The 13645-nt window shown below is 29.1% G+C and overlaps 1 protein-coding gene across 3 annotated transcripts in view; it reads right to left on the bottom strand.

Moving 5' to 3' along the window:
* Positions 1 to 352: 352 nt before the first annotated feature.
* The window catches only part of Slik (Sterile20-like kinase), a 34140-nt gene continuing 20847 nt past the window's right edge, over positions 353 to 13645 (bottom strand). For 2 of the 3 annotated variants that reach the window (XM_014435248.3, XM_067047506.1), the window contains 4 exons: positions 11964 to 12179; positions 9319 to 9454; positions 8493 to 8596; positions 3161 to 3544 (listed from right to left, as the gene is read on the bottom strand). In XM_014435248.3, the coding sequence (XP_014290734.1) occupies positions 3299 to 3544; positions 8493 to 8596; positions 9319 to 9454; positions 11964 to 12179 (702 nt within the window). In that variant the 3' untranslated portion in view covers positions 3161 to 3298. Of the gene's footprint in view, positions 605 to 3160; positions 3545 to 8492; positions 8597 to 9318; positions 9455 to 11963; positions 12180 to 13645 lie in introns of those variants that run through there. The other variant, XM_014435249.2, reaches the window with a different exon arrangement.

The raw sequence follows: 13645 nt of genomic DNA on the forward strand, positions 1-13645 counted from the left end.
TGTGAAAATTTAACAAATGATCACTGGACTGATGATCCACTTTTTAACAATGATATGTAGAAATTTGTTGATTCAGGAACCCATAAGCGGTGACTGATGTTAAAATAATCCTTTTTAGTATTGCTAAGAATAATAAATATTTTTATTACAAAATATAAGGTTGAGTGAATATTGAGCATTTTATAAACCTGTGCCTACACTGGCAAAGTTTATGTTTCTGCAAGCTATTAGTCTATGTGCGATATACTTCATATACACTCATAACAAATTTATAACGATTAATAACTTAAAACATAAAACAGAATTTATAGGAAATCTGTACATAGTTATGTTATAATAACACATGAACACCTAAAACTAATAGAAAAATATAATTTTTAAAAAATAAAAAAATAAGTTTCAAGAAGGATAAAACAGGTATCTGGGGACTAAGATAACAACTTGTGTCCAACACGAGGTATTAATCAGCAGACACTGATGATAAGCTACTCCTTGTTGAACTTCTGTGATGTACAGGTTCGGCTAAATCAGGAGGAAGCGGGTGAGAAGGCCCATATATCGCCTCTTGTTCTTCTAATTGTTGAGCAAATTGCTCTTCTAGCCTCTGAAAAATTTAGAAAATAGATTAATTAATTATTTTTCAAGATATAACAGATACCATAAATAAAAATAATTTTATTTATTGTGGGCGGAAAATATAAATATCATTTTAAATACAATAATTTTCTTTTGGAGTTATTACTGTAGTAACAAGAGTGACAATACCTTCATGTATGACATTAGATGATAAAGAGCAAATGATTGCTAATGTTAAAAAAAAGTAATGTTTTTGTTTTTAATAGGATTTCTAAACTGATACTGAATATATACATTAGCTAAAGTCACACAGTAAACTAAGAATGACTGCTCAGAAAACTTACTATAATTAATTAAAAATATACACCTAATAGCTACATTTATTTACAATAAAAAATATCTATTTAATTATATAATTAAAATAATAGAAAATGAATAAATTAGAACAGATTATAAAAAGTTTGAAATAAATTAACTCACATGCTGAAGAATTCCAAATCCGCATGAAGCGTAGATATTAAAAACGAAAATAAGGATGATAGGGAAAATAAGATGTAAAGGATAAAAAAAAAAGATAGGCAACAAAAATTAATTATAAACATGCACTAACAAACAACATGCTGACTGTAGCTTCTCAAGGAGATACATTTGAAGTAACATTAACATAAATGTTAAATAAAACATAAATAAATTGTAACATGAAAGTAAACATGTTTTTGAACTATAAATAAGCAAAATCAGCCAAAAAGAGTTAAGAGCATATATGAACAAAAAGGCACAAGTTTTCACAACACAATTTTTTTTCCGCAGAAACAAAAATATATAACTATAATAACAAAATTAAAAATAATAAATAAATCTAAGTTATTTTTGTTTTGACTCTTGAAGAAAAAGTTACAACAATGAAATTTCATGCTTTGCCCACGTTATGGTGTGATTTTTGTTATAAAAATTCACAAATAGTTAGGCATACAAATATTAAAGGATATCAACACAAATAAAATACCCCCAAAAATAATAATAATAATTATGAAATAAAATATGAATCCCTGAAGTCTTTAATTAAAAATAAAAAGTACTTTAAACTAACCTGAAAAGATTGTTAATTACAGATTTAAAACAAATAAATAAGATGATTTAAAATACATTGACAAAAATACAGAAATGATATTACAAGTAGAACAACCACCTGCATGTTATATAAATTTTTTTTCAGTCTCATAATGTTGATATAATTAGTTTGATAATTGATTTACTTAAATATTCATAAAACAGAAAAAGATAAGCAGCAAAGTAGCTTGCAATCTCTGATGCAACACAACTGTTGAATTACCTGTGATGCTTATATTACATAAGCACAAAATATATTCAACTGAATAGGAATGAATATAAGAGATAAACTTTAACAATGAAGTTGAATAAGCTGAAATATTGAGTTTCGAAAAAGTGGTCGGCAACTTAAATTTTTTCTAATTGAAAAGCTTCATATAATTTGCTTTATAACTTACTACATAAGCTTAAATATAATGGGAAAAGGAATACGTAATGCTTTGAAATAAACTCCTTATAGTTAAGAAACTTGAGAATTAGATTTAAACTAAATAATGGAATCTTTAGCCACTCAACCCAACTTTCAAAATGTCTGCTGTTGTCAGTAACATCAGTATCATCTTTGCAGTGCTATGCACCATTCTTTTATTTTGTTACAAGTTAACTAGAAAACAAAAAGAAAGCCTAAAAATGGAACATTAATTTTGTTATTTTTTTTTTTTTTATATCACAGAACCAAGGAGTAAAAATATGTGAGGAAAGATGACACTGAGCCATTAAAATTGAACAAAAAAAATTTAATGAAAAAAATTATGAGGCAGGATTAGACCCGAATTACTACAATAGTTTACTGGTGCGAACTTGAACGAAGTTCAACCAACATCACTGATGCATGTGGGTATCAGTAGGGGGAGGGAGATGAACCATTATCATCTCAAAAGAATGAATTACTGAAGGGACTACAAAGATTATTATATACTGTCATTCTAACAAAAGACCTAAGTATCTCAAGTGTGGAGTATTAATGTATATCTCCTCTACATTTTTACAAATGTGCATGTGATACACATAAATAAATTTCAATACAAATGAAATCAGCAATCAAACCCTCCACCTTATTATGTACATATAACAGAACAAAAACAAAAAATATTCTGAATAAACTTCAATAATCAATAAAATCTTAAGTTCATGATAAAATTAAATATTAAAGCAATATATATGTGCACAAGCTGTATTTCTCAGCCTGACTGAATAAAAAAGGTATTAATTAATTATCGTAATTAATGATAATCCATTAAAAATAATTTACCTAAAAACGGAAGAAACAATTTCATGGGCAATTTAATTTTGTATAAAAATACTAAAAGCTCTACATTTGATGAAGATAACCTTCACTGCAATTCTATATCCATAAAAATAAGCAGCCACAAAGCCAATAGTTATGATTTATATATGATCATAATAAATATCCTAAAAAACTAACTTCCGTCAGTTTTCTATGAAGGTTTCTTCAATTAATAAAAACCAAAAATAAAGAGAAGCTTATTCTTGATACCACATATTTTGCAACAGAAGCACCAATACAAACTAAATGCATACATAAATAGAAATGGATACACATTATAACAATTTTTTTTTATGGTGTAACATATACCCTTATGCAGGAAGGTCAGAATGATTGTTCAAATGGAATAGGAGAGGGAGGCTTGGAAACAGAGATGGTACTGAGACGGGGCCGGGGAATTGTGAACTGGTTGAACTGAGAGGAGGGTAAGGAGGATCGCCGAGCATGATGGAGAAGGGCAGATGATTCTGAGGAATTGCTAACGGGAGAGGATGTTAGGAGTTTTCCAGTAAAGTAACCATGTTTCTCCTCATGCCGCTGCAGGGCACAACTGAACTCTAACTCGAGTTGCTGCAACATCATTATTTTATAACTAACCACTAATTACTTTCTTAATAAAAAATTATGATAGTTAAATAATTAGTAGAAGAGAATAGAGAAGTATAATTTTTTATATATAAATATAAGAAGATGGTCAGGATTGCGGTAACAAAAAGAACAAATAGTTTATAACTATTTTAATGTTCGACAAAAATAGTTATAAACTATTTGTTCTTTTTTTTTACCGCAGCCCTGACTATCTTCTTATATTTAAATTTTTACGGTCAACTAAATATACATATATAATTTTTTATGTTTTCTTTGTCACAATAACTTACAACCTTTTTTAAATTATAAGACATCTTATCAGTCTTAAAGATAAAAAATTGATTAATGATCTCTATGTGAATTACGAAATATAAGGCACTATCAAAAATTTTTTTCTTTCATACTTTCTCACTTTGAACAATTTTAATAAGTCTTTCAAAAATTTTAAAATGAAAACACTGAGGAATGTTAAGGGAGTACGATTCATAGCAGAAATAATTTTTAAAAATATGTTTTTTAAAGGTGACAAAAACCAAAATCATTACATATTCATTTACTGACAATTCATATGTTGAATCTAAACCTGAGAAATGATTTAAGATGCGAGTTAAGGTTGAAATATATGTCTTATAACTTATACAACAATAAGTCCTAAATTATCTAATTTATTTTCTAATAAATATTTCTAAAAGAGATAAATAATTATGAAATAGGTGCAATGAAGTACAAAAGACCAATGACAAAAAATTTTCTAGTCTCAGAAGTCTCCAAAACATGAAGATGGAATGAAAATTGAATATTGGGAATTTTACACGATTAAAAAAAATAAACCTGTTTCTAGCTTCACATAAAGGGCTGTTAAGAGTCAGAAGAATAGCTGGAGACAATTCCAACCAAGTTAAATAAATTTGAGCACAACTACCTACCTTACTAACTAATTAGTAAATGTAAAAGCTCAAATATTTTTTAATATCAAAATATCCAAGGAAAACATATATTACCTAAATGGGACTACAGAGATGTAAGCATCGCATTGGATCCATGAACATTTGTTATAAAAAAAAGACTTGACAAAATAAGTAATATCAAAGATTATGGCACTCATGAAATTAATTTAATGTAAAACTACCATTTTATTGAATTTATAAATAATTAGTTTTAATCATTGTCTCTCAGTTTTAAATTTACTTGATATTAAATGTTTGAGAAAATGTATGCAAAAAAAAAAAAAAAAACCAATAAAAAAAAAAATTCAAACTACTTAGGAATCTCGTCCTTAGCTGATAAATAAAGACTCTAACAAAACATAATCCTGTATATTTAGAACATAAAACAACAAAAATAGTGTGATACTAGCAAAATCTTTTTTCTTAAAAAATATCACAACAAACCTTATTCCAAATGTAATTATACACAGAATTATTTTTGTAATTAGTTTGATTGATTAGAGAATTGTTATTCAGAGAACACTGCTATTTTCCACTCTGATATTGAATTAGGCAAGAACAAGAATACTTATATTCCAATGATAATAATAAAAGATGGTTCCGACACATTGGGTAACCATATATAAGGAAAATAATATAACAAATAAATCTGTTATTGATGTTAGTAATATAAATTTTATACATTAAGTTTTTTTTTGGTTTTTCAAATGGACTATTATTATTTGTTAAAATAACTGTCGCATAGAATTATCAAGATCTGACTTAAGCCAACAGCAGCTTCCCTAAACACAAAATCCTACAATAAACTGCATAGGATAAATACCTTATTGATTCATCTGAAATGAAATACAATGTTTATTGTGCCTTTTTACTTTCATATAATTAGTTTTTATAATTATTAAAAGATTTCTAACATCAGATTCTTTAGATGTGACATTTTTCTCCACCACCACTACTGATTTAATAAGCTAAATAAATTGATTAGTTAGAAGAAATAATAGGGATTTAAAAAAGAATAAAATATAGAATTAAATTAAATAATGATAAGAAAAAAAAATTACAGTCATGCAAAAAGATAATTTTATTTTATTTTTCTATAAGGTAAATAGTGCAATAAAGAAGCATGCAAACTATTGAAAAATGATTCAGTATAAAATAAAGTTCAAAATTACAAGGTACGACGAACAAAGCTCTATATATATATATTTAACTTGAAAATATAAATAAATAGAAAAACTGCCATATTTCATGATCAAGTGCAAATTTTTGCAATACATACATCAAACAATTACAGTTAAATTTTTGGGTTTAAAGGAATTTTTTGGAGACAATTTGGTTCTCATTTCAGGGCAAGTAGCTTAGTTTTCATGTTATTTTTTCAGGTTAGAGTTTTTTAATTTAGAGTTGCATAATTTTGAGATCACTAATACTTATGTACATACTTAATTTTAAAAATAGAATAACTTTTATTTTGTTACTAAATAGATTATATTTCAAATTTCAAGATAAATATAATATAATCAGTTTTGATTACTTAAATAATATGTTTAAGTTTAATAGTTTTATTGGTGTTATGTTTGTTAGCTGTGTAAAAGAAGTTAAAGTCCTAAACATAATCTTGAAAAAAATTTGTGCTTGGTAAATTTCATAAGTGCCTTGCACTGAAGAATAGATAGTTTACTACAGTTTTTAGCATTTAAAAAAACTGACTTTACAAAAGTATGAATTTTCTCAAGTCTATGTTTTTGGACTTAACATAGCAAACACAGATATGATGTTCGACTAGTTAGAAAGAATGTAAAATTCATAAGAAGCACAAATTCGAACAAAGGATATAAATGAGCCTTTTGATTGTTCTAACCAATAAACAAGCCAAAGTTTGTTTTGGTCAGAACAGTTTTCAAGGCAGAGTTTTAATAAGTCCCATAACAAAGTCTGGATAGTCTTACGTAGATGCTAATTAGTAATTGTTTCCACAACAGGGTTGGCAAATAAGTCCTTTGGGTTGTTTTGGGTGAAAGAAAACTAAGTATATTTTGTACATAATATTTATTTTAATTTACAATGTAACGTCCATTATTTTCAATTACCTTACCCCATCTCTCCAACAGCTGAATAATCCCATGTTCATAGAATGTCTGTGGTTTATTAGCGAAAAAGTGATCAACAGCTCCCTGACACCCTGTTCGTTTTCAACCTTTTTCTACTTAAGGAATTTTGTAGAGACTGGAATAAGAGGTAGTCACTAGAAGCAAAGTCCGATGAATGCGGGTGGGGCAAAAAATCCCATCCAAGAGCTAACAATTTATTGCGGAAGACTAACAAAGTGTGGGGCCTAGCACTGTCATGATGGAAGACGACACCCTTTCGATTTGCCAGTTCTAGGAGGCGTTTTCTTCGAATTGATTCATCCAATTTTGTTAATTGTGAGCAGTATAGAGTGGAATCAATCGGTACATCTTGTGGCAACAGCTCATAAAAAATCACACCCTTGAAATCCTCACAATATAGAAAGCATTGTGTTTCTATCTTCTTTGGGTGCAATCCCACTTTAGATGTGGATCCAGGTGGTTCATTGCAAGGGCTCCAAGATTTTTTTCACACCACATTATCGTAGACAATCCACTTTTCATCCCCTGTCACAAGTCTTTTAATAAATGGATCGTTTCTCGTGGTTTCCGCAGTGAATCGCAAATGGAAATATGGGTTGCCAAGTCGGCTTTGGTCAGAGAGTGGGGGACCCAAACACCAATCGTAGCAATGTAGCCTAGCTTCTGAAAATGATTTTCTAGACTTGTATGTGATAAGTCTAGGACCTCTGTAATGCCTCGTACTGATTGGGATGGATTTTGATCGACTATCGCCTTAACATTAATGGTTTCAATTTATTGTGGGCGACCAGGCCACGGTGCCTCATATATGTCAAAATTCCTTGCTCGAAACTTAGCAAACCAATTTTGGCATGTGCGCACTGTTAAGGTATTATCCACATAGACTCCGCATATTTTTTTATGAGCCTCTGCAGCTCGCTTTCCTTTTTTGAAGTAATAAAGCAAAATATGCCTATAATGCACAATATTTCCGTCCATCTTCTCAGCCGGATCTCAAGCACAATACTGACCTAATCTTAACAGGTGTCATCAGACATAACTGTTTACATATTACAAATAGGATAAACAATCCTCTGTTGGGATTAATTACATCAGAAAAATGTGACGTATTATAAACAAAACATGAATACAAAAACCGAAAGGACTGATATGCCAACCCTATAGCATAAGTTCAAAAAAATTAACTGCTCAGTAAGAGAGTTTGCTTTTAGACAACAACAGTTATTAATTGCATGATCTTTCACTGGAACGGATTTGTAATATATCGATATAAAATATATTTGTTTTTAAATTTAATAAAAAACAATATTTGTAATTGTTAAATACGAAACAATATTTTTTATTAACAGCATAAGATAAATAATATTTTATAAAGCAATTAATTGACAAAAATGAATATTTCCATTGAAGGAACAGATTTATGGAGACTGGAAGTTGACCAAAACTGATACAATAGAAAATAAATGTTTTGGCAGAGCACGAAGTTGGACACAGCGTTAAGGAGATTGATAGCTCTCCTACTAAGCTACTCCATTCTTAAATTTCTAATGAGTAATAGTAATTACATTCTAGATTTTTATAAATATTTTATTGTAATATAGAAAGTTTTTAATACAAGTCAGATTACTCACAATACCAACAGGGTATCAATAGTGATAACAAAACAATAGAATATTAAACCAAAAAAAAAAAAAAAAAAAATGATTATTTATTCATATTTTTATGAAAATGTAAAGAAAATGGTTATCTGGAAAAAAAAAATCTATTATTTATTTAGTGATTTATCCTTAACTTGAAACGAAGTGCCCCCCCCCCAAAAAAAACAAAACAAGAAACTAAATAAAATAATACAAAACTATTTTAAGTACTGACCTGCTTCCTTGGTTTAAGCTGAGCTTTCCATTCCTTCAGCTCTCGGCTGTAAGCTTCTTCTTGCTCCTTCAGCTTCATTGTTTCATGCTCCATAAGCATTTTCCCTATAAAATAATAAGAAAAACTCTCATATTTCAGATTTATGTATAAATAATTTTGCCAAATATTAAGCATAGTTATATGTGTTAGGTATTTGACAAGATCAAAATTTACAAGCAAAAAAAAAAAAAAAAAAAAAAAAAAAAAAAAAAAAAAAAAAAAAAAAAAAAAAGATTGTTTTCCTTACTCAGATTATGACTGAAATGAGAAATTTGTGATGTATTTTCAAAAGAACAATAACATATTTACATGGTACTGGTAACAGCGAGGCTGGTATTTATTATTTTATGAATTGAAAATTTTAATAGTAACCTATAATGTTTATAAGCTAAAATCATAGAAGAATAAAACCAAATCTATGAGCCATCTATTAAAAAAAATTGGAATAATTTTTTTTTTGCTTGTCCTGTGTAATTTCCATTTTCGTGGTTGTGTCATTGTATTTCTAGAGCAGCGATATGATAAGAAGTGATCAAAGGTGTTATAATCTTGACCAGAGAGCTAGTGCAATCACAGAAATAAAAATCAGATCAAAAAAACAAATAATACTCATATCTAGCTCATGTTTAAAATCAGTCAGTAGTATTTAACAGTGTATGCCCAGCCCAACAAAGAACAGTTTCTTAAACACAATACATGGTAATCTTTAACCTGAGATATTGCAAGTTTGTAACAAAATTTCCAGTTATAAAGAAAATAAATAAACAAAAGAAAGTAGATTGCTTACTTTTCTCATTTTGAAGCTGCTCTAATTCTTTAATTGTTGTTTCAGCAGTGGCTCTTAACTCTTCCAACTGCCTTTGGTGCTTCTGATCAAACCTTTGAGTTTCTAACCTGTACCTCTTCTTTTCATTTTCTTGAAACTGCAAGATAAAACAAAAATTGCATGATTAATATAAACTCCTAATAAAATATTCAAAATCTCAATACTCTCATTAAATCAAAATCAGTAAGATTTTGTAAATTAGAAACCATGGACTATTTTAATTTCTAATACTAAATATGATCTATTTTGACTTTAACCACTAGCCACGTATTTGCAGATAGTTGACGTGTGTCTCCACTGTGTGCCTACTAGTCATATTAATGAGGTTGCATTTAATGTAGGAAAATAAAAACCAAAATGAAATATGTAAATAACAATGTTTTTCAACAATATATTAATGATCTCAATAGTTTAAAATAATATTTTTATTTTACTCACCAATTTATTTTTTCTTCATCTGATTTTTAATTACTTAAATTAGATAAAAGATTAACTACTGAATCAATCTAATACACAATGATATTTTGTCTCAACTTTTTTCATAAAGATATTCCAAGTTGTCCTGGTCCTTCCACTGTCCAAGAGCCAGAGTTTTATTATTCGGAATCAGATTCAGAAGATAAAATTTTTGCAGCACAACAGACATTTTTTACATGATCCCAAGCTTAAATAAGCACCAGGGAAGTAAGTTTTTGTTTACCCTATACTTGTAAACAACTAGATTTTGGTGAGCTAACACCTATTTGAGATTTTTTTAAGTGAAACTTCTGATGTAAAACTTAAGAAAAAAAAATTATATGGGAGTAAATTGATTTCGTGATGCGAGATGAAACGGAAAAAGGAGTTGCAACACTGGACAATTCTAGCAAGAAAATTTTAATATTATAATAGGAGAGTATGAGATTACAGAAATCAACAATCCAGGTAGTGCCGGTCAAATTGAGTCAGCTTCTGCTCTTCTAATATATTAAAAAAAATTTACTGCCAAAAATGACTTAGGTTGTTAAATTCTAATTATTATTAATCTAGAACTAATATTCTCTACCTTGAGCTATAAGAGGGAATGCTTATAGCTCCTCTTTGTAAGGAACTATAACTCCAAATTGTATCTTGACGTAAAAAGTGGAAAAGATAGAGCCCAAAATGGAATGATAACGAGTTTTTGAACATTTGTATAAGAATATTTTGAAAACTAAAAATCGGGCCACCCGTAGTTCAGTGGTTAAGACACAGTCTTACCAATTTGAGGTCTATTGGTGGTGCCGGTTCGAATCCAGCATTGGAGTGTTGAATTTTTTCAGTGAGTGGCGGTCCCACAAAATGAAAAACTTTGACCCCCAACCATGGATAGGCACAGTACAGGACTCCAATGGGAGTCCTGGAAAAAAAAAAAAAAGTTGCATACAGTAAGTGGGAGCAATGTTTAGTATTTCATTCTCTTTGTAATGGGCTATAAGTCAAGGTTTTATCTTGACATTTCACTGAGGTAGGAAGACAAAAAAGGGAAAAGATAGCATCAAAAATATATTGAAAACATTCAATGAAATGTTTACATTTCTTATTTTAGCTATCACAAGCCAATCATATCAAGAAAATAAAGAGGTTTAAGTATAAAAGCCTTTATTTTATGTGATAGTGGTAAATCTTAGATTTTAAGGTATACAAAGGAATTTTGACGGATACTGAGGAAAATTATCCAGAACTAGAAACATTGGAAGGCAGTAGTGAACTTGGCCACTCTTTGCTATGGTAGAGGCCATAATTTATTTACAGATAACTGGTATTCCTCTCCTGGCCTAAGAATTGCCCATGTAATTATTAGCACATTCAGAACTACACCGAACTGTCAAATTATAAAAAAAATCCAAGTGGCTTGACATTTAGTTTGTAGCAAACATAAGATTTAGTTATTCAAAAAACCATTATAAGTTTTATATTTATAGGTATGTTACAATAACATTTTAAAATTTATAAAAAACAAATTTTTTTTCAACTCCACCAAGGGCATGTCTAAAGTCCAGATCAAAAAAGATGGATGGGAAGCAATTAACAATAAACCAAAAAGAAGCAATTCTATAAGGAGAAAATACTGATGACAATCGGCTGCTACATCACCTCGAAAATAAATTGGATTACACCGATCACTCCTAGTCACATCATTCTCAAGCCACCTTCATTATTTAAAGGAATAACAGTAATGATTCTTTTTTTCTTAATGTGGTTAGATGTTTATATATTTTTTTTTCATATTAGAGATCCTTGTCATACTTGGAAACAACAGTCTCCAATTAGAAGTCAGTGTTGCTGCACTGAAAATCGGACTTGATTATTTGGTCTCACATCTTAATCAGAAAGGAATTCTCCCCTCTCCAACTTGCCAACTCTGCGACCAACCACAAAGTCATGGAAGCTACAAAGACATAACACCTAAGAATCAACAGTGCTCTATACTACTCAGATGACAAATAAATCATCTGCACATAAGTCCGCCTACCTATTCTGGCCAGTCAGCACTTTACAAAATGGCCCAACAACCAAAAGTGGACATTGGACTAATAATCATTTTTTTTTTTTAAACTATTGAAATTAAATAAATAATATATTACCTTCTTCAAGTTGTTCCTTTCCTGTTCAGGATCAGTGGAGTTGGCCATCCGTATCCTCATACTTTCTCTGAACATCATTTCCCTTGCTTTCATTTCAGATTTTATCCTCTTAGGATGAGCTCTTTTCTCTATAGCTTGCCTCTTAATGAGTTCTTCCTCTTTTCGCTGATTCATTCTTTTCATATGCTCTAGTTCTTTGTCATGCCTATTCAACATCTGAAAATTTAATAATAACAAATTGTATAATTTAAAGAAAGGACTAATGTATATTGATTTATATTATTTCTTGAATACATATCATATTGAAAACCAATAATATAGGGTATTAGAAGGAAGTTAGGGCTCATACTGAAAAATCATAACATTAATCATTTTTTCAACAAAGAGAACATATTTATTAATTAGGACATAATAAACAAAGTGCTGGACAGACAATGTTTCCAAAAAACTAATAAAAACAGCATAACAGGCTCATTAAATAACGATAGATAATCTGTTTAACATTACCTACAAATGTGCCAAAAATGGCTCAGCACCTGTAAAATAAATTAAATGACCTACTTAAATATTGTATACTATATAAACACTTAGGTAACATCCACAATATTAAGATTAGCATTGAATATTGTTGTATAAATCCAGAGTAAATTTTATATGAAAATTAATTAAGCAACTGTAAACCAATTGAAAGTAGTACAGTAAAACCACTATATAGTGGGATATCCACAGTATAATGGATTTTTTTTGTTTAACAAAAGTTATTATCAATTCTCAAAAGTAAAAAAAAAAATTTTAAATTAAAATTCTGAAGAAATGTATTCAGTTTATTTCAAAATTCTAATTACTCCCTGTCAAATAGATGTAACAAATCAATATTTTCAATAAAAATGAAACTTTTCTACACCAGATACTCCCCTAATAAAAACGATCCAAAAGTGGATATACTGACTTTTGATAAAAAAAAAAAAAAAAAAACCTCTTAATTACTGAGAACTGCCATTTCTCATAACAATTATGATCAAAAGATTCCCATTATAAAGGTTATTTATTGATAATTTACCAAATAGTAATTTGTCTGGAATCTGGTTGAGTGAAGTACAATAAAAGAAAAACAACAAAAGGATCAATTAAATAGATGAGCAACTATAAGTTCTAATACTATTCTTTAGTAAGTTTATAACATATTAATGGTTATGTTACGGAGATGTGCCTTCCTCACCAAACTGACAAAAAAGCAGGATTGAGATTTTAAAGAAGAAAAGTTCACATGGTAACTGAAGCATAGGATGACTAATAAAATAAATCCCTTTAAGATTTGTGTTATAATATCCCTTTCCTTTTAAAAAATTAAAGACAATTGGGGCTCATGAAACCCCCCTTCTTAACAACATTCAAAATTTTCATCTCTCCAGTTTAATGTTGAGGCAGATAGTTAAAATGGGTTACCACATAACATAACAATGAATGCCACAGTAATATAAGAGGTAATGTGGCAAAGTTACCCAAACCTCATAGGAATATTTATTTGATAGACAGACTACCAACTTTACACGATTAAAAAAAGTGGCATTGACTTCTGTAGGAAAGGGTGCTAAAGTGCCTGTCACACAGAGTGAGTTTCTTTATAAATTGTTTCCAAATAATTTTGACTAAAAATTAAAAAAAAATTAATAGCATAATTG

Source organism: Halyomorpha halys, unplaced genomic scaffold (assembly GCF_000696795.3).
Source record: "Halyomorpha halys isolate HHAL.00 unplaced genomic scaffold, Hhal_1.1 Scaffold1547.1, whole genome shotgun sequence".
Classification (NCBI taxonomy): Eukaryota; Metazoa; Arthropoda; class Insecta; order Hemiptera; family Pentatomidae; genus Halyomorpha; species Halyomorpha halys.